The following is a 19,622-nucleotide window of genomic DNA, read 5'->3' as shown; positions in this document are numbered from 1 at the left end:
GGAAATGACTTATATTTCATTTTAAAAACCAGAAAGTGAAAACAATGTAGTACACCACTGATTACTTAGGTGCTGACCAACTTCCACATTTATTAATTTGATAGGTATTTATTGTGTGACCATCTGTGCTAGGCATGGTGCTAGGTATGGGGTATTCACTGGTAAAAAAAACATCTTCCCTTCTTCACAGAGTTCACAGTTTAGTAGGACAGTGAAGAGACAATAAATATATAATTTTAAAATATCTTCAGTGCAATGGAAGAAATGATCAGGTGCAATGATGGAGACTACTGAGAAGGCAGGAGGGTCTTTCTGGGGTGACATTTAAACTGAAACCAGAAAGATGACAGCTAGACATTTATAAAGAACAAGAGTACAGGGCTTCAAGACAACGGAATCAGCATGTGTAAAGCAGTGAGGCAGTCAGAGGAGATAGAAATGCTTGTAGGGGAATAGTTAGGCAGTGTTGACAAGGTAGAGGGGACACTAGGGGTAAAATTACTTAGAAAGGCCTCAATGCCTTACCTAATTTGGCCCCTGCCTCTGCCTGACCTTATCTCCTGCCATTGTCCATGCCACCTATTATTTCTGTCCCTCTTATGTTCTGGTCTCATTCCCAACTCAGGCTTCTGCTTTTGCAGTTTCCCCTGTCTGAAAAGTGTGCCCGGAATGTCTTTTGGCTCCTGGTCCCTGTGGTCAGTCAGGCCTCAGATCAAATGTCATCTCTAGAGAGACTGCTAATTACAGCCCCTCAGTCTCCATCATTTTTCGTTGGCTTGCTCTCTTCCCATCCCTTGTCACCACCAAATATTTTGTTGATTTATCTCAGTCTTATCTTGCCTATTCTTTCCCACTAGAATGTAAGTCCCATGAATTCATGTTCCTTACTGCTATAAAACTACAGCCTAGAACAGGATCTAATATATAATAGAACTCAAATAATATTATTTGTTGAGTTAATGTTGAATGAAATTAAACTGGAGAGGTAATGCAAAGTAAAGAGCTCACAAAACTGTGAGACAGACAAGGAGGACTTCTCGGACGAGGTGTTTTGAATTAAAATTGTGGGGGCGAGGGCGAGGGGGTGGCGCACAGCTATAATATAAGAATTTACATTACTCGTTCATCTCCGCCTTGTTCACCAGGTTACGACTCCTTTAGGGATGGAGTCGAGTTTTATCCATCAATCATCAGCGCCTAGCACGGGACCTGGCACAGAGCAGTGCTGTAGGGCAGCGAGCTAGATAGGTGTTCGCAAAGTAACTATGGAGGGGGCGGAAGGGTCTATTAATCTGGCTGCAGCACAGTTTAGGGAAGGCGAGTAGACCTCGGGATGCCGAGAACCGGCTTCCCCAGCAGCCGTCGCACACCGGGCGGCACAGCCAAGCTGAACCCCCGGGCCGCAGCGCAGGACACGCGGCTGCGCATTACACTCCCCCCGCCGGGCTGCGGGACGCCGGCGCTCTCGGCGCACGCAGGCGCACTCCATTCTTCCAGCCTCCGGCAAGATGGCGGAGGCCGAGTAGCGAGGGGGCGGAGTGTGGCCGCCGGAAACCCGGCCACTGCTGGGGGGGACTGCCGGCGAAGGCCCGGGAGCAGCGGGCCGAGGCTGGCACAATGCTGTTCCTAGGAGGCATTGTTGGCTACCGGTGAGGAAGACGAAGGGCGGAGTTGCCTTCCCAGGCCCCTGGCGCCTATGCACGCCTCGCTGGGCTCGGGGCCGGTCGCCACCTCGCCCCCTTCTGCACCACCCTCTGCTTTCGGGTCCTGCAGCTCCGGCGGCGGCAGGGGCTGTGTCCCGCAGGAGGGGCAGCGCCCAGGCGGCGGCCGCGCCTCTGGCCGCGGGACGAGCGTCTGGCAGGTGAGTGAGGCTGCAGGCACTGGCGTCTCGTCCGGCGAAGCGTCCTCGGCTTTGCCCCGCCGCTGTCGAGACCCTAGCGGCGCTCGGCCCGACTCCGCGGTTCTCTGATCTCCACGCCCCACCCCCTCCCCGCCCCGCGCCCCTCCAGGCCTCCAGCTGGCCCCTGGCTTTGCAGACCCTCCGTTCTCACACAGCGGGTGGGGGCACGACGTCTGCTGCCCCCCGCACCTTTCCCGGCTCCTGATGAAGCTTCAGCCCCCAAAGCGGTCTCTGCTTCGCGTTAGGTGGGTGGGTCGTCCGCCCCTCCTATTTTAGTCGCCTCCTCATCTTCCTGGTTTCGACCCTCCTGCTTCATTTAAGGTTTTTAACGGTCTCAGAGGATTACCCGATGGCCTGGCATATAGAGTTACAAAGAAAAAGCTTGTTATCCAGAGGCCAGTCCATTTTGTTCGTCTCGGTAGGGAATCGAGTCCTCGGAAGACTGGGATGGTTTGGGAGACTGACTCCTTGGCCCTTCGAACTGATGCAAAATAAAGGAATGGTGCCTGTGATGACAATTGATGGTTAATCTGAATTAATCTCTGACTTAAGTAAATCTTTGGTGCCTGAACTTTTGAGGCGGGGGCGTACATTTTCTAGACCTAGTGAAAAAATTGGAGAGTGTTTGTTTTAAAAAAGGCTTTGTAAGACAGGCAATGGTACAAGAAGGAATAAGTGATTTATTTTTTTAATCAATGTTAGCTTAAATTGCCCACTGAAGCTTTAGAATCTTGTGTTGTCCTCCCTTTGTTTTATTTAGAAAAGACTAAAATGAAGAAAAGCTTTCTAAACTGAAAACTTCTCCATTGTTGCTAGTACGTGATCCTTACAGTACTTGATATTATATATAAAATTCAGGCTGTGCTAGTCTGTTCTCCCTGCTTTATTACTGGGGCAAGGAGTGTCAAAATTAATGGTGTAAGAAACTGTCCTAACAAAGGTGGTACCTTGCTGGAGTTTCTAAGTGCAAACTGCACTATTGGAGTGGTAGTGGAGGGAGGTTATCATGGCTGATTCTCCTATTTTTTCCAGTAGTTGGGTATGTCGAGTACCCCAAAATGGTAAAAATGGAATTATAAATATAAATGACAGCTTGTCTTTGAGATTGCAAATAGGTGGACTTTTTAAATTAACATTAAATTGAGCGATACCATCTTGTTTAAGCTATTCAAGGTGCTCTCCAAAATTGTTAAAGCACAAACTATCCTTGCCCTGTTGGAATTCTATACTAAAATTCTTTAACATATGGGTTATAATTGGCCTGACAGATTGGTTTACTTTTCCTTCTACCTCATGACACATAATCTATTTTTCCCTTTGCTGTAGACTTTTGGCCTCTTAGTAAATCCCCCAGTTTTAGAGATAGAATCGATCAGTTTAAAAGGAGGGAAGTTATTTTTATGTTTGATTCCTGTGTGGGCTAGTTCCTTCACTTGTTTGTTGCTAGCCTTCGCTTTTCTGTAACCAAGGGCTGCATGGTTTTAGAGCTGTTTGTTTCTCAGTTCTGTGCTTTTGGCAGAAGTGATAGGACTGTTGAATCCAGGCAGTGGTTCACTGCCTCTGGTAAAATGTGTAAAAGACATTTCTGACCATAAGCTCGCCTTAAAATCTCTCAGTCTTCCATTCTTAAGAAACCTGTTTTCTCTCTCTTTCACAGTCTCTATGAGTCCTTCTTTGTCTCGCTGTTCATCCAGCCCATTGGCCTACTGCTGATTTCATTTGCCTTCCTATGTAACCAGGATCCCATGATTACCAGATTTTACTAAGCTCTCATTGATGCCCCTGAATTCTCTGCTCTCTATAGCTATACCTTTCTAGTCCCCGGTCCTGAATAAGCCTCGTCGGTAGCTTTGTCAGTTAGATCCCTGAAATCCTGAAGAATGCAAGAGACAGTTATGTAAAGATATTGGTTAGTTCTCATACCAGTTGGCGCTCTGCTCTCTGCTAGGTCTTTAGTGCTGATTGTGTTTCTTTTTGTCTCATTTCCTAAGAGTTTTTATAGCAAATAATTTGATCTGCTCTGCTTCTCAGCCATTTGAGGTGTATATACTTTCTTCCATCCTCAGGATCATTTCCTTACTTACTCATATCTCAGAAGAAATGTCCTTCCTTTTTCAAGAGCAACACCCTTCAGATGTGTCTGTGATATCCCTTCCTACCTATTGCTCTCTAGAACTGTCCATTATCAGCCCTTTTTCATTCTCTCCCTCTCTAGCCTATATGCATGCTTAGACCTTTTCCAGGACTGCCAAATACCAACCTGTTGCTGCGCAACTCAAGGAAGCCAGTCTGAATTCTTGAGCTTCTTGTGCCACTGAATTTTTATTCTTTAATCCTAGGAGCCTGTACAGTAGGAAGAACATTGTCTTTTAAGCTAGACAGATCTGGATTTGAGTCTACCAAAATCACTTAAAGGCGATGTGACTGAGGGCAAGTTACTACTACTCAGACGCTGTTCTTTGTGAAGCAGAACATTATACTTACCTCACAGAGTCATAATTAAAGGAGTTTAACACATGTTAAATGTCTGTGCAAGTGTTTGGTACATTGTGGAGTTCTTAATATATACAGATTATTCTTTCCCTTGCACTCTGACTTCCTATACCATTTCAGCACTGAAATTGCTGTTTTAAAAGTCACCTGTGACCTAATCACCAAATCTAATAGCCTTTCCTCATCATCCTTGGTTTCCTTAGACCATATGTGAAATGTACTCTGTAGGAGTAAAATGATCTGATTTCTTGGTTCTTCTGCACTTTAGTTCCTGATTCTCCTATTTCTCTGAAAATTTATTCACATTTCCTGCACTGTCTTGATTTTGTTCTTCCTCCTAAAAATAGCTGTTCCTTGCATCAGTTATGATTCAACCTGGATTTAAAAACAAAAAGAATATATTGGTTCATGTAATTGGCAAGTACACAGATAGAACTGGCTTAAAGAGAAGTTTGTTCTTAGGCTTATGTCATCAGGGCTGACGTTCCATTTTTCTGCTATTACCTCAACTTTGTCCTCCTGTTTGGGCTTCATGGTCAGACTGGCTTCCCTCCTAGTAAAAAGATGGATATCAGCAATGTTCATATTATAGCATCTTCAGTTACTTCCAAAGGGAGAGAGAAAGCTCTTCTAGCCTTTTCCCAAAAGTCCTAAGCTCTACTCTGATTGAACAAATGCAGAAGATAATGCTGCCAAGTTTGTCTCAATAGCTTTGTCAAGAGGGATGGAATTCTAATTGGCCTAAGCAGTCCCACCTAAAACCAGGGTCCTCAGGGTCTTTATGCTTTTCTGTTATCCTGGTGATTGCATCCTTTTTTTAATGACAGAAATCATCATTTTTGTGTGGATGTTTCTCAGTTCTGTAATTGCTTCCCACTTCTACTGCTTCCTATATATCTTATCTTAGATGTATTACTGTAAGTTTACGTCTTACCAAACCGAATCAGATTTCCATCTCCCTATCCTCTCCTAGTGTGTCTACCTGTACAAACAAGTGTGTAAATGTATTCCTCTTCCTCCTGATTTCACTTTTCTAACTACCTTTCTTTCAGCCACCCAGTCCTGAAACCTTGCAGGCATCTAGGTTCTTCTCCCACTTTCGGTCAATTTTCAGATCTTGAATATATCTTTTACTGTTTAGCCTCGGGTTACATAATATCCAACTAACAGTGATTTAAACAGTAGCTTGCATAAAAAGAAGTCCAGAATTGGTAGAATCCATGGTTAGTCAATTTAGCTAAACAGTGATATCACCAAGGATCCAGGTGTTGTCCATCTTTATCTTTAGTGTGCCGACCTTTGTGCTGCGGTTTGCCCTCTTATGGTTGCGTTTTGCTCTTTTTGCTCCACACATCGCATTCTCACACAACCTCCAAAGACAGGAGGAGGTTTGCCCACCCATCTCTTGATAGGTGAGCAGACCTTTGATGGAAGCCCTCCATCAGATGTCATCACGGCCTGTATGTGCCCTAGTTGCAAGGGGGCTGGAAAAAACAGTATCTGGCATTTCAGTCTAGGAAGAAATTTTGTGAATGGCTGAAGGGAAGGTGACCAGCAAGGCCATGACATACCTTGGTAGTACTGTGTGGAGAAGGAGGTCTGCATAAGAATTTTCAGATGGTACCAGCAAACTTAAAGCACTGCTTACCCCAAGAATTGATATAAACTATACATGAGATTTTGACCAGACATTGAAATAGTGATATGTGACTGATTAAAATTGGATTATTACATAAAATTGGGATATTTGAGTGGTGTATCCTAGTTCTTTTAAGTTTGATATGAAGTACAGGTAAGCATACCTGGTGGAGTCAATGTGAGAAATGGGTATGTATAGTAACTATTAGGAATAGATTTGTGGCTCCCTTGGAGGGTGGGAAGCATTTGGAACTATGTGGGGACATTTTTGGTTGTCCTCACAGTGATTGTGTGGTTCTGCTGACAGTTAGTGGGTAGAGGCCAGATACACTAAGCATCCTGTAATGTTTGCCCACAAAACAAGAATCATGTCTATAGTGCCCCTGTATACTGAAATAGGCAAATGCTTTGCAAAGAATTCACTGGGATTCATCTGTATTCTTACATTGCAAGTGAGAGAAAATGAAATTCAAACTGCTTAAACAATAAAGGGAATGATTAGATCTTTAGTTAAACTTCAGCTAAGACTTTAACCAGCCTAAAGTCATCAAGGACTTGGCTCAGATTCTCTGTGATTCATTCTGCTCTGTCATTCCCCTTGCTTTGGTTTCATTCTCAGGCCAGCTTATCTCATTGTAGCAAATTGCTGTGAACTTTCAGACTATATTAATGCCCTCATTTCACATACAAAGTAAAATGAAGAATGCTTTTGTATTTGATTTTACAAGTATTTGTTGAGTACACTGCTAAAATCTTCCCTAAACCTCTAACCCTAAAATATTGTTTAATCCCTCTGTCATGCTACAACTTTAAAATCTACATATCTGTTATGTGTCATGCCCTGTGGGTATTATTTTTATAGGTCTCATGCATTACCTTGTTTTAATAACTTTTGTATTCTTACTGTCTAAAGTACTTTCAGGCTTAGTGGTACACAAGAACCATTTATGGAAAGAATGAATGAAAGACACAGGAAGGAAGGCTGTGGAAAGGAGCAGAGAAATACAAGAAGGCTCCATTCCTTCAGTAGTTGTTATTGAACTCTGCATTGTGTACATTGTGCTCCTTCTGCCACCAAAACATGTATGATGCTCTTGTGTTTAATATTCATTTGAACACCTTACTGTATTCTAGTAGTGTTACTGTCATTATTTTCTCAATGGAACTAAAAGTAATTACCATCATTCATTCATTTGACAGCTATTTTTGAGGGCCTGCTGTGTGCATGCATTGTAACAGTGGTGAACAAAATGGAGCCTGTGCTCTCTTTGAGCTTAAATGTTAGTAAGGGACACAGGCAATAAACATTATACATGTGCTCACACACACACACACACATCAGATAGTTGATAGGCTTTGAAGTTAAATAAAATAAATTTGGAGATAAAGAGTAACAGGATACCACTTTACAGGTTGGTGAGGGAGGGGCTGTTTGAAAGCCCTTTGAGCTGAGAGCTCTGAATGAAGTGAAGGAGTAAGCCATGGAAATATCTGGGGGATCATGGAAGTAGTAAAGAGGAGAGTGGCAGGAGAGGTGGCATCCCAACTCCATATTGTTCAAAGGTCACCTGCATTTAGAAAGTAGAATGTATTGATTGGGTTAGATGGAGAGTGTGAGGAAAAGAGAAGTAAAGGATGGGTTTTGACATGAGGAACTGGGTGGAAGGTGGTACATTTAAGAGCTAGGGACTGTGGGACAGGAGGTAGGGGGCTGGTGGGAAGCAGGTTTGGAGATTTAAATCAGGAGTTTTGTTTTGGATGTGGCTATGTTTGAGATACCTATCCGATATTCATGTGGAGATGTTGAATAGGTATACATATTAGTTAGGAGTTTAAGGGAGAGGTAGAGGTGGAGCTAGAGTTATGTTTGGAATTATCAGTATAGGTGGTATGTAGGCCCATGGAACCAGATGAGATTTTACCTGGAGTGAGAATGGGATTCATGAAACATTTTGATACTAAAAATGACTTCTATGAAAGATTGGAAGCCACTGTTTTGGACAGTAATACTAAACAGCATTCCGAGTATGGAGAGGATAGTGAGTGATTGAGAAAGAGGTGACACTTGACCTGGACTTTAAAAGGTAGAAAGGATAGAAAAGTCTTTTTCCTTTTCTCGTGCCAAGCTCGGTGCTTGCATGTAGTGAACATTCTGTAGGTACTAGTGATTGAAAAGAAAACACTTAGGTTAGTCAACAGCTTGAGCAGAGATATGGCAGCAGGCAAAGCCTGTAGTATTTTAAAGAAAGTTTTGAGAACTAGAGAAGAAAAGTTGGTGTTGACAAGATGTGAAAAGTAGGATTGGGTCAGTCTATTCAAGGCTTTAATTGCTAAAACGGCAATTTATTTAATCCTATGATCTAATAATTTTCAACCCTATTACTGTTGTTAGCACAGTGCTTCTAGTTCCTGGCCCATAATAGATGCTCAGTAAATACTGAATAAGTGAATGTGGAACACCCCCATAAGATTTATCTCTACTGTGTTCTCTTCTTCTCAGTAAAGTATACTGGAATGCAAACTATGTTAAGTTACATAGAATGAACCTTACATTAGCTTCAACTTACTATTTCCAGTGATAAGCATTTAAAACATTTATATTTTACTACTGGTGACAAATTAGTTGAGACATACCTCACAACTGGTCAGAAAATAATAGGGTGTTGGCAGCCCTGAGGTTGAAAAATGGCTGCTCGGTAAGTGAGGAGCCATAACAATCCTTCATTCAGAGATTAACAGTTCCTTGTTTTTATAGGAATGACTACTTGAAACCAATTTATCATTTTCTCCTTTAACTGTCCAGGAAGCAAACTGGCTTAGAATTATGGGAGTGTTAGTAAGAAAACCTGACATGATATGTCTTTGAAGATCTAATCAGTATTTTATCATTTTTAAATACTCAATATAATTAGAAATTATCTCTGTTCTAAATAGTTAGCCTCTCATAGACTTACACAATTTAAACAAAAAATTTACTTGAATAAAATATGGAAATAAAAATTGAAATTTTTAAAGTACATTTTGAAGTATATTTTAAAAATATTTAGGATACATTGGGGTTTTTTTTTTCAATTATTTCCTTCAGTTATTTTCTTCACAATTGAAAATACCCCAATATTAACTAATGTTTTATATAGTCATTAAAGAAAATTCAGGAAATACAATAAAAAGTTGAGATAACATCAAGAAGTTAATTATATAAAGAAAACAAGTGTAGTTTTTGTCTCTTATTTTCTCTTTTGTCTCATTTTCTCTTTTTCTGTGCCTAGGACTTTTTCCCCTTTAGTCATCATATAAACGTGTGTGTATGGAATATTATTCAGCCATAAAAAGAAAAGAAATCATACCATTTGCAACAACATGAATGGAGCTAGAGGACATTATGCTCAGAGAAGTAAGCCAGGCAGAGAAAGACAATTCCAAATGATTTCCCTCATTTGTGGAATATAACAACAAAACAAAACTGAAGGAACTAAACAGCAGCAGACTTACAGACTCCAAGAAGGGACTAGAGGTTACCAAAGGGGAGGGGTTAGGGAGACTGGGTGGAGGGAGGGAGAAGGAGATCAAGGGGCAATATAATTTATAATCACAATATAGGTAGATCATGGGGGAAGGCAGTACAGCACAGAGAAGACTATTAATGACTCTCTAGCATCTTACTATGCTGACAGTGACTGCAGTTGAGGGGGCAAGGAGTTAATAATATGGGGGAATGTTGAAACCATACTGTTGTTCATGTGAAATATTCATAAGATAATATGTCAATGATACTTTAATATAAAAAAATGTGTGTATGTGTGTGTAAAATTTTTACGTTATATACATTTCTTAGAATATTTTGTAAATATTATTTTTAATGACTTTATTATTCCATAAGAATTATTTTTAACTATTTCCTATAGTTGGTTATCTAGTTTTCCGTTTTATTATCATGTGTGCAATGAATAATATCTTAGCATATTGTGGATTTTTTTCTCTTTATCTTATCCTTTATCCTTAAGACAGGTTCATAGACAGTGGAGTTACTGGATTATAGGATACAAGCATTTTTAAGGTGCCAGATTGTACATTGTTTTAGAGGCCCGGTAAATGTTAATTGGTTCAAAATTCATCATAATGGGGATAAAATTAGGACCTACAGAATTTGAGCAGTAGTCTAGGTCAGCCATTTGTTTATCTCCAAGCATTTCTTTTTGCTTAAATATATATTCCAAATTGTACATAAAACAAAATGAAGAACTTAATGTGTTACTGTAAACACACATGAAGTCATTACCCAGGTCAAGTATGGAAAACTGCCAACACCCCGAGTGGCTCTCTCTGTCTTGTTCCTCAGTTCAGAGAAAGCTTTTAACATTTCACTCCAAGTGTATTTTTGAAGGTTCAGTTTCTGTTTTAATTTTTGTTAAAACCGTTGTTATATTAAAGCAGCTTACTTCTGTGCCTAGTTTCCGAAGAGTTTTGTATTTTTTTCTGTTTGAATCTAACACTTAGTTTTTGCAGCTTTTCATTCTCACATGAATTTTCTCTTTTACTATGCTATATATTTTATTTTAAATGTTAACTCTGACCTCATCCTAGGATAAACCTAATTTGGTTTTAGTGTATTATTCTTTATCCTACAATAAAATTATATTTTAAATATTAATTAAGTCTAACTTCATTCCTGGGATAAACCTAATTTGGTTTTACTGTATTATCCTTTTTAAATATTGCTAAATTCAGTTTGTTAATATTTTGCTTATGATTTTGTATCAGTGTTCATTAGTGAGGTGGCCTGTTTTGTCCTTGACAGAATTTGAAATCAACATTATGCTAGCCTTATTAAAATGAGCTAACCCTCATTTTCTATTCTGGGAAAATAAATATTATTTCTTTCTTAAATTTTTGCTAAAATCTGTCAGGGAAGCCATCTGGGCTGGGAGTTTTTCATTGTGGAAAAGTTTTTAATCACTAGCTTGATAGCTCACGTTCATGTCTATTGAGGTTGTCTGTCCATGTTTATTTTTTGGTAATTTTTCCCCTGAGAGGAAATCTTTTTTATTTAAACTTTTTAATTTACTGGCATAAAATTGCTTATAATAAATATTATGTTATCCTTTTAATGGCTGCAAGAAAGAATTATCTTCTGTCTGATATAGGTTATACATATCTTTTCTTTTCCTGTATCAATCTCACCAGAGATTTGGGGACCTTTCACATGAGTCAGATTTTGGATCTTGTTGTTCCTTTTCATTGTATGTTTGTTTTCTATTGCATTGATTTCTGCTCTTAATTCACTTCTACTTTTGGGGGCTTTACTTTGTTATTTTGCTAACTTCTGGTAGTTCACTACTTTTCAGCATTTCTTCCCTTTAAAATATGCATTTAAAGCTAAGCATTTCCCCTCTAAGCACTGTTTTAGCTTGCTATATTATTCAAATTTTGGCAGGTAGTATTTCTTTAATTCACTTAAAAATGTTCTCTAAGTTTTGTTGGTTTATACTTTGTTGGATTAATTGGAAGTAGTATAGTTCTCCATTATATGGAGATTTTCTAGTTTTTAATATGTTTTTATTTTATTTTATTTTATTTTGGTATTTTTAGTGTACAATTACATGACCAACATTATGGTTACTAGACTCCCCCCATATCAAGTCCCCACCACATACCCTATTACAGTCACTATCTATCAGCATAGTAAGTGCTATAGAATCACTACTTGTCTTCTCTGTTATACAGCCTTCCCCTTGCCCCCCCCAACTACATTATGTGTGCTAATGGTAATGCCCCTTTTTCCCCCTCATCCCTCTCTTTTCACCCATCCTCCCCACTCCCTTTCCCTTTGGTAACTATTAATCCATTCTTGGGTTCTGTGACTCTGCTGCTGTTTTGTTCCTTCCGTTTTTTTCTTTGTTCTTATACTCCATAGATGAGTGAAAGCATTTGATACTTGTCTTTTCCGCTTGGCTTATTTCACTGAGTATAATACCCTCTAGCTCTGTCCATGTTGTTGCAATGGTAGGGTTTGTTTTCTTCTTACGGCTGAATAATATTCCATTGTGTATATGTACAACAACTTCTTTATCCATTCATCTACTGATGGGCACTTAAGTTGCTTCCATTTCTTGGCTATTGTCAATAGTGCTGTGATAAACATAGGGGTGCATCTGTCTTTTTCAAACTGGGCTCCTACATTCTTAGGGTAAATTCCTAAGAGTGGAATTCCTGGGTCAAATGGTATTTCTATTTTTAGTTTTTTGAGGAACCTCTATACTGCTTTCCACAATAGTTGAACTAATTTACATTCCCACCAGCAGTGTAGGAGGGTTCCCCTTTCTCCACATCCTCACCAACATTTGTTGTTTGTCTTTTGGATGTTGGCCATCCTAACTGATGTGAGGTAATATCTCATTGTGGTCTTAATTTGCATTTCTCTGATGATTAGCGATGTGGACCATCTTTTCATGTGCCTGTTGGTCATCTGAATTTCTTCTTTGGAGAACTGTCTGTTCAGCTCCTATGCTCATTTTTTAATTGGATTATTTGCTTTTTGTTTGTTGAGGTGCATGTGTTCTTTATATATTTTGGTTGTCAACCCCTTATCAGATATGTCATTTATGAATATATTCTCCCATACTGTAGGATGCCTTTTTTTCTACTGATGGTGTCCTTTGCTGTACAGAATCTTTTTAGTTTGATATAGTCCCACTTGTTCATTCTTGCTTTTGTTTCCCTTGTCTGGGGAGATACGTTCATGAAGAAGTTGCTCATGTTTATGTCTAAGAGATTTTTGCCTGTTTTTTTCTAAGAGTTTATGTGTTTTTATTTTAAACATTGCCATGTAATCAGAGAACACACTCAGCATTTTAAACTTCTGTGATTTCAGACCTTTAAAATTTAAGATCTGCATTGTGGCCTAATATATTGTCTTATTTTTCTTAGCAGTTATTGAGTGCATTGTTTTATATATTTCATTAGGTATTTCATTAGTATTTCTGAGGCTTTGTTAATAGACACATAGAAGTGTAAAATAGTTATATCTTCTTAATGACTACCATTATGAAGTGTTCCTCTTTAATTCTGATAGTGCTTTTTGCATTAAGGTCTAGTTTGTTTGAGATTGATACAACACCACTAGCTTTCTCTTTATTGTTGTTTGTATGGCGTATCTTTTTCCATTCTTTTACCTCCAACCTTTATGTACTCTTCCATTTAGATGTGTCCCTTGTGTGGTGTGGTTGGATTTAAATCTCCCATCTTATTGTGCTCTTTGTGTCTGCTCTGTTGGTTGTTCTCTTTTCTCTACTTTCTTGCCATTTAGATGAGTTGGTTATTTTATCATGTCGGATTTTTCCCTTATTATTTGGAAGTCATGACCTCTTTTTTTTTCCTAGTTACTCTAGAAATTAAAATATGCAATGTATTAAGTCTAATGTTAATACCTCTGTCTTCCCAGACAATGCAATTTGTTTACTCACAGCTCTATTTATTTAGTATTGTTGTGCATTTTAATTCATTCCTATTACTTCTCTTCTCCCTCATTGTTGTTATTATTTTATACTCTCAATATTAAGTTAATGCATATATTTACCATGTTTTTACATTTCCTATGATCTCTTACTTATAATTATTTTCTTTGATCTTGAAGAACCCAAACACATCCTAAAAATTTTTCTTTAGTCTGTTTGCATGAAAATGTCTGTACTTGACCTCATTCTGAAGGATATTTTTGTTAGGTAAAAAACTTCTAGGTTAGCAGTTACTTTATTTCAGCACCTTCTAGGTTGGGAGTTACAAGCATACTTTGGAGATAGTGAGGATTTGATTCCAGATCACGACAGTAAAGTAAATATTTCAATATTTGAGTCAACGAATTTTTTGTTTTCCCAGTGCATCTAAGTTATATTTACACTTTCCTGCAGCCTATTAAGTATGCAATAGAATTAGGTCATAAAAAAATGTACATACCTTCATTATAAAAATATTTTATTGCTGAAAAATTTTAACCATCATCTGAGCCATCAGCAAATCATAATCTTTTTTCTGGTGGAGTGTTTTGCCTTGATGTTGCTGGCTACCGACTAGTCAGAGTGGTGGTTGCTGAAGGTTGGGGTGGCTGCAGCAACTTCCTAAAATAATAACATGAAGTTTGCCACATCGACTGATTCTTCCTTTCATGACCAGTTTCTCTATAGCATGTTGTGCTGTTTGTAGCATTTTACCCACAGTAAAACTTTATTCAAAACTGGAGTAGTCCTCTCAGATCCTGCCACTGCTTTATCAGCTAAGTTTTTGTAATATTCTAAGTCCTTTATTGTCACTTCAACAATTTTCACAGCCTCCTCACCAGGAGTACATTCCATCTCAAGAAACCAGTTTCTTTGTTCATTCATGAAAAGCAACTGCTCATCATTCTGGTTTTATCATATGAGACTGCAGCAATTCAGTCACATCTGAGTAGATGGAGAAAGATGAGCATGGCCTGTCTATGGAGCAGTTGGAACACACACATTTGTTAACTTTTCCATCTTATATGGGCATAGTTTGTGGTGCCTAACATCAGAGATCACTGATCACAGATCACAGATCATTGCTATAACAAATATAGCAATGAAAAAGTTTGAAATATTGTGAGAATCACCAAAACATGATACAGAGACACAAAGTGGGCAAATACTTTTGGAAAATGGCACTGACAGATGTGCTAGACTCAGGGTTGCCACAAACCTTCAATCTGTGAAAACTGCAGTATCTGTGAAGTGCAGTAAAGTACAATAAAACAAGGTATATCTGTACTTTATGTCAGCACATTCCATTGTTGGTGAGACCTCAGCTCTTTGTATCTCTTTTTCCCTTTAAAATAATCTATCGTTTTCCTTTGGATGCTTTTAAGATTTTTATCTTTCTCTTTAGTTTTCTGTTGTTTTACCAAGTTTGATTAGTGCTGGATTATTTGAGCTTCAAGAATGTATGGATTGGTGTCTTTTTCACTCCAGGAAATTTTTCAGCCATTATTTTTTCAAATATTTCCTTTGCTTATATTCTTTCTCTTGTCCTTTGGGACTCCAGGTCAGTAAATTAGACCTTCTTATTTTGTCTCTTAACTTTTCTGTTCTTTTCCTTATTTTTGTCCTTCTACACTTCATTTTGGATAGTTTGGTCTGACCTATCTTCAAAGTTTACATTCTTTTACCTATGTCTAATCTGTTGTAATTGATGTAAGTTATTTTATTTTTCAGTGCTGGAATTTTTATTTGGTTGTTTTTCAAATCTTCCGTGTCACTGTTTATAGTTTTCAGTTCCAGCAACAACAGTTAAGCCAGACTTATCCCCTCAAGTGTCATAAGCATAGTTATTTTCCAGCCTATGTCTTATAATTCCAGTATTATCAAGTCTCTGCAGGTCTGATTCTGTTGTCTATTGTAGAAATAATTTGGTGTTTAAGATGATATAGTATTCTCTCTAGAGAAGATTTCATTTGCTACTGCCAAGTTCCTGGGAGTCTGAGACCATCTTCAACCAATTTCAAATCTTTAACTTTTTCTGGGCCATCCTCTGGTTCCTTCTTAAGCTTCTTAGAGTGCATCCCTTTGGAGTCCCATCCCAAAACCATGGATATTTTTATTACAGCCTTTAACATTGGTGAGTCCCAGACTCTGACTTTTGTCCCCTGGGCCTACAAAACAGGCAACAAATCACAAATCTCAGCCTCTTTAATACTTTTTTGGCAAACCCACAAAAGGCAAAAGCTGAGCTCACTGTCTGGGTTTTGACTAGGTGAATTTGAGCTAGTTATTCATTCCTCACCATATTGATAGTTACTTGATGCTTTTTTTTTTTTTTGAGAGGGCATCTCTCATATTTATTGATCAAATGGTTGTTAACAACAATAAAATTCAGTATAGGGGGGTCAATGCTCAATGTACAATCATTAATCCATCTCAAGCCTAATTCTCATCAGTCTCCAATCTTCTGAAGCATAACGAACAAGTTCTTACATGGTGAATGAATTCTTACATAGTGAATAGATTCTTACATGGTGAACAGTACAAGGGCATTCATCATAGAAACTTTCGGTTTTGATCACGCATTATGACCTATAAACAATCAGGTCAAATATGAATATTCGTTTGATTTTTGTACTTGATTTATATGTTGATCCCACATTTCTCCCTTTATTATTATTATTATTTTTATTTTTAATAAAATGCTGAAGTGGTAGGTAGATGCAAGATAAAGGTAGAAAACATAGTTTAGTGCTGTAAGAGGGCAAATGTAGATGATCAGATGATCACGTGTGTGCCTATTGACTAAGTATTAATCCAAGCTAGACAAGGGCAGCAAAACATCCACGGGTGCAGAAGATTTCTCTCAAAGCAGGGTGGGTGAGGTTCTGAGCCTCACCTCTGTTGATCCCCAAATTCTCACCTGATGGCCCCCCTGCGACTGTGCCTGTCTTAGGTTGTTCCTCCCTTGAGGAATCTTACCCATCTCTGGCTAACCAGTCATCTTCCGGGGCCATACAGGGAAATGTAAAGTTGGTAAGTGAGAGAGAAGCCATATTGTTTGAAAAGGTTAGCTTTTTACTTCTTTGCAGATTTATGCCCTGTGGCTTCTATGACCAGCACTTGTCTCGAGGTATCTTTACCACCTGGAGGAATTATGATGCTCGGTAAATTCGATATGAGGCATGAATTCTATTTAAGGGTTGTAATTAGGAAGGAAGAAGAAAAGCTATAGATGTAGCATATGGAAGAAAACATGGAAGGATTGATTATTTCTTTGACATATCTTCTTGTAGAGTATCTTAAGTATGTATAGGTTTTAAACTACTAACTAATTTGCACACACATATTAACATAATAGGAATACGGTGACATAAACAAAGCAAATCTATAATTACCATCCATCTCCAGTGAAGCCAAGAAAACCATTTAGGCACCCTAGGCATTTGTGAAAATTTGTCTATGATATGATGGATATTGTCCAGCTGTGCTTGAACAGTCTGAGAGAAATCAGACAAATTAAAGCAGCCCATTTCTGGGATCTGTTCACATCCCATATGTTCTTTTAACCGTAGATAGTCTATAGTCATAAGATTTTGGAGTGCTACAATTTGCACCCCTCCCAACTCCTGGTTGAGTTCCAACAGTACAGATCCGGTCAAATTCGTTGTCTCACTGTATGCACATGCCAGCCTAGACATCTCCCTCCTCATTCCTACGGCAAGTCCAGGAGACTGTGGGCTGGACACAGCCACAACCGCAGCATCGCCCGGATCCCTGTGGAGGCTTTTTGATGATCATCCCCCGGCAGGAGTCCTCCAGAGAGTGCTGATGCCAGAAGCTCCTCCTCATATCGTATCTTAGTTCATTTTCTGGGTATCCAAGCTAGGCCTTGATCTTCTGCATAGAAACAAAAAGACCCTTTGCCCACACTTTGACATGCCCTCTATACCACTGTGCAGAACTCATTGGAGGTCAGCACACAGTAACTGATTTTTTATTTTTATTTTTTATTAAGAGAAAGGAATATTATCAGAAAAGAGTACCTCCATTGATACTTTTAAGAAGATTGTTTTAATATTTTGGTCAGCTTTCTAAATTATTTCAGAAGGATGATTGGTCTGAATTGCATAGTCTTTTTCTATAAGTGGATATCAAAATATTTTTTACTAACTCATTCAAGGAGGACTTGACATTTCTATATTAGTCTTCCTTTGTGTTAAGACCCCATTAATGGTACAAATGAGATACCTTGGAAAGGCAAACGTTAAGCTATGGTTGCCTTTTAGTAGTTAAGCATACGTGGTTTATCACATTAGTTCCTACTATTTTGCAAATTCCCACTTGTAGCATTTGGGTAGTGCATTGAGGTAGGAATTGTCCTTCATGTGAGCAAAGAGAATATAATGTGAACATTTTTGAAGTGGAAATGTGTGAAGAGGAAGGGAGAATGCACTGAGCTGAGGAGGGACTGCAAATTTGTTTTTTAATATTTTTGTTAGAAGTTGGGTTCATTTCCAATAATTAATGTGATAGCTCTCTGTATGCCATATGGATGTTGTGACTTTTATTTTGTTTTCTTTAATATTTTTTGGTGTATCTCAGACAGAATATGATTTTTTAATTTTTTACCCACATCAGTGTAAAATATTTTATGTATAATTTGCATTTGATTTCTGTGATTAAATCTATTAAGTAGGAGATTAAACACACAGGTTAGAAATTTTACTAGGTAAACAAAACTAGCGGTCTTTACATAATTTGACATTCTTCTGTGGTTGGAGGGGTGTTGAAAATTTAATATAACAAACCAATATATTTTTATTTTGAATGCATTTGATTTGATGTTAATTACAGCTATTAGCATGAGATGCCATCCACTTTTTTTTATTATACTGATCCATCAAAGAAATAAAAAAGCAGTTCTCTTTTAAGGAAACCTAGAAATCTTATATTTGTTTTCTTCTTTTCTTCTTTCTACTGAAAGAAATACTAAGTTGAAGATTCTTGTTAATTATAGTTCCTACACTTCCCTTGCTGTGTTAGATTTAGTGGCTCTTTGTTTCAGGTTTGCTCACTTCCCTTCAGAAAACTAAAGGGTGAAATAAAGTGACAGAGAATTTTAGAACTAGAAGAGACTCTAGGTATCAAGTCTTTCATGTGCCCTCTGTTCCTATCCCCTCCCATTTTAGCCAAATGAAAACAGACACCCTCAGAAGTCTGAATGACTTGATTTGCCTAAAGTTATACTGAACCTAATATCCAGATCTCTACTTCTTAATAGTTTGTTGAGGTTCTTTTCAGCTACACGATACCTTTAGCTACACCAGACATAGCTAAGATGATAATTTATCAGTTAACTATTAAGATCTGTGATAAAATAGTAATGCATCTTGATTATCCATGTATTTGTTGCAAATGAAATTTATAACTCCTAAATTCAATCTATGAGTCCAGTGTTTAATTTCTTAAAGTTTTCTGTCTATGATTAAAAATTCCGATGTGATTGGTCTTGGCATTCAATCTCAAACATTTGTTAATGTCTGTCCTGTTCCTGAGTTAGACTCTCATATATGTTCTCTAAAGATTTTTACTTCAGTAATATATCCTGTAAAGCAAGTCTTATGATTGAGAGTAAGTATCTCAGACTGAATGAATGATACTATTTTACTGTGGTAACATTTAGCATATTTAATCAATGTTCTTATTAACTCTTATTTCCAAAATCTTGGCAGTGCTTGCCATACAACGTAACACACATTTTCCTTACTATATTCTTTCATATTCATTAGACCTTGATTTTATTTAGTATCTCTGTTTAATTAGGCCAATGGCATTCTGCTCTTGTTCTTGTCATTCTTTCATTTCTTTTGTCTTCTTTGTGTTTGCTGTAGTTTCATTTCAGAGACCCTGGTATCTTGCTAGTATTTCAACAGCATTTCTCCTGGTGCTTAGTTCTGACACAAGAGATTTTACTCTGCCTTATCTAAAAAGCATCAGTTTACATATTAGCATCAGTGATGATATTAGCTATTAGTTAAGAAAATAAACTTACAGGATGGTAGGTATTGTCACACTGGACAAAATCTACAAATACATTT

General features: G+C 38.1%; 1 protein-coding gene across 17 annotated transcripts in view; it reads left to right on the top strand.

Moving 5' to 3' along the window:
* Positions 1-1,062: 1,062 nt before the first annotated feature.
* Positions 1,063-19,622, top strand: part of APC (APC regulator of WNT signaling pathway) — a 123,233-nt gene continuing 104,673 nt past the window's right edge. For 4 of the 17 annotated variants that reach the window (XM_036995190.2, XM_036995189.2, XM_073232934.1 and 1 more), the window contains exon 1: positions 1,070-1,861. In XM_036995190.2, the coding sequence (XP_036851085.2) occupies positions 1,697-1,861 (165 nt within the window). In that variant the 5' untranslated portion in view covers positions 1,070-1,696. Of the gene's footprint in view, positions 1,862-19,622 lie in introns of all 17 variants that reach the window. The other 13 variants (XM_073232932.1, XM_073232936.1, XM_073232923.1 and 10 more) reach the window with 8 other exon arrangements.

Source organism: Manis javanica, chromosome 1 (assembly GCF_040802235.1).
Source record: "Manis javanica isolate MJ-LG chromosome 1, MJ_LKY, whole genome shotgun sequence".
NCBI lineage: Eukaryota > Metazoa > Chordata > Mammalia > Pholidota > Manidae > Manis > Manis javanica.
Note: the sequence above shows the minus strand (reverse complement) of the source record. Positions and strands in the feature narration are given on the sequence as shown.